Source organism: Alosa sapidissima, chromosome 8, assembly GCF_018492685.1.
Source record: "Alosa sapidissima isolate fAloSap1 chromosome 8, fAloSap1.pri, whole genome shotgun sequence".
NCBI lineage: Eukaryota > Metazoa > Chordata > Actinopteri > Clupeiformes > Clupeidae > Alosa > Alosa sapidissima.
In genome coordinates, this window is record NC_055964.1 from 9,845,017 (window position 1) to 9,847,581 (window position 2,565).

The following is a 2,565-nucleotide window of genomic DNA, read 5'->3' on the forward strand; positions in this document are numbered from 1 at the left end:
CACACAGTACACATGCATGCACACGCATGCTCGCACATGCACACACACAGGCACCCACATGCACACACAGGCACGCACACATACATGCACGCTAACACACACACACGGACACACACACACACATAAACACACACACACCATTATCCCCCCCCCCCCGCTGTGCACATGGGATGCCATTTTTAGAAAAAAGGTGGAAGCTAAAATCACAAATCAATTGTTTTGTGAGTGTAAATAAGTGAGCTGGGCTGTATAGAATGAACATTCTAAACCCTTTGCTCCAGATTTATCACCGTGACAACTTCACCTGGAATGTTTATTTATAGATCTCTGAAGATTCCATTCCAAAATATGCAAAGTAGAATCTTCAGTGAATTCCTAGAATCTGCTCAGTCTTATTAGACACTTCAAAGCGAACAGGTGATGAAAATGAAGCTCAGCAAACTTTTCAGCTGCTGTTTACCGATCCAAAAGCAGAAGCACAGGAATGAGAGGGTAGACACCAGCAAAAAGAAGAAAAGAAAAGAAGCTAAGCGCCTCAAGAAGGAGATGGCAGATAAGAGGAGAAAGGAGGACCTTGAGATGGACATCTCTATGGTGCAGAGTGTGGAGACTGTGGTAATGAGTGCAGAGTTCAGCAAAGAGGACTGTAGTAAGTATCACATTTTCAGATAGTTGAATAGCTTAAGAGTCTTGAAGAGTCAAAATGGACACCTACATTTGTCAGACCTCAAACAGAATCATTCTTTCCTATCTCTCCACAGATCTGGAGGAGTCATCTGTTGACCACGGGAGACCTCAGTTGGATGAGGAGGAAGGTAGGAGCCCTTCCCCATTGCATATTGATGGAGATGGTGATCAAGAGTTCAACAAAGAGGACTGCAGTAAGTAGGCTTATTTACATTTTCAAAATAGTTGAATGGAGTTAAAATGGACACCAACATTTTAATGTTGTCAGACTTATTAATTTGTCATCATTTCCTTTCTTTCCACAGTCCCGAACAAGTCGTCTGTTGACCACGGGAGACCTCAGTTGGATGAGGAGGAAGGTAGGAGCCCATCTCCACTGAATGTGGATGGAGATAGTGACCAAGAGTTCAGCAAGAAGGACTGCAGTAAGTATCATATTTTCAGATGGTTAAATAGTTGAAATGGACAACTGTATTTTAATGTTGTAAAATTTACTAATTCCAATCATAATTTAATCTCTCTCCACAGACCCAAAAGAGTCACCTGTTGACTATGGGAGACCTCAGCTGGACAAGGGGAGGGGCCCATCTCCATTGCATGTTGATAGAGATGGTGACCAGGAGTTTAGCAAAGAGGATAGTAGTAAGTATCACATTTTTAGATGGTTAAGTACAATTGAAGTGGTAAACTACATTTATTTTTTATTTTAATGACTTATTAATTACAATAATAATTTCATCTCAACTGTAGACCCGAACGAGTCATTTATTGACCGTAGGGGTCAGTTTGACAGGGGGGACGGTAGAAGCCCATCTCCACTGAAGGTTGATGGAGATGGTGATGGAGAGTTCGGCAAAGAGGACTGCAGTAAGTACAGTATCACATTTTCTGATGGTTGAATAGAGTTGAAATGGAAACCTACATTTTAATGTTGTCAGACTTACTAATTATAATAATTTCATCTCTCTTCACAGCCCTGAATGAGTCATCTATTGACCACGGGACACCTCAGCTGGACGAGGAGGCCAGTAAGAGCTCATTCCTGCTGCATGGTGGTGGAGACAGAGCGAGACCTCTGTCTCAGTTGAAACTGGACTGGCACAGACACCAGCCTGGAGTCGGGAAGCCCACAGCACACGCCGGTGAGTGGCGCACGCCTGATCCTCCTGAGAAGAGAGACGTAATGGAAGAAGAGAGGATGAAAATCCTGCGTGGATTTTTTGAGAGGAGGGGCAATACTACCCAGAATGCAACCACACAGGCCACACTGACCCCTGAGGAAGAGAAGCTCACACCACAGCCTGCTGTGTGGCACACGGCTGTCCCTGGAGAGAGAGACGAAGAGAGGAGGAAAATTCTACACGGATTTGTCAAGAGAAGGGGCCTTACTACATGTAGGCCAAAGAAGGAATTCAATAAATAATTAAATGGATAGATAGCCTACTTAACATTGTATTAACATTTCAATTAAGAATACATTTCATTTTAAGGCATCCTGTTGTTCTTGTCTTATCTGATATTACCCTTGAGTTAAGAGACTGTACCAAGCAGTCATATACAGTGCCCTCCACAATTATTGACACTCTCAAAATCCTCTTCTGGTAGTTTATCTTAGGCTCACAATGCAAACAATGAGGAACAATCCAACTCTGAATGGAAAGTACCTCATCTAATAATAAATATTTTCCACAATTATTGGCATCCATCCATGTCATACTTTGTAAAGCCTCATTTTGCAAATGAAACAGTCCCAGTCCTCTCCTATAATACAGTGTCTATAAAAAGTATTGGTAACACTTTACGGTAAGGGTACAGGAATTATCATGAATTCATGCATGAATTAATTCAGGATTTATGCATTATTTCATTCCTTTATAT

The 2,565-nt window shown here is 41.9% G+C and overlaps 1 protein-coding gene across 1 annotated transcript; it reads left to right on the top strand.

Annotated features, from left to right (window-relative positions):
- Nucleotides 1-410: 410 nt before the first annotated feature.
- Nucleotides 411-2,275, top strand: LOC121714876. The gene is made up of 6 exons (XM_042100032.1): nt 411-649; nt 762-881; nt 993-1,112; nt 1,216-1,329; nt 1,438-1,554; nt 1,662-2,275. Exons 1-6 carry the CDS (start codon nt 421-423, stop codon nt 2,108-2,110), a joined length of 1,149 nt encoding a protein of 382 aa, XP_041955966.1. The 5' UTR covers nt 411-420; the 3' UTR covers nt 2,111-2,275.
- The last annotated feature ends 290 nt before the right edge of the window (nt 2,276-2,565 follow it).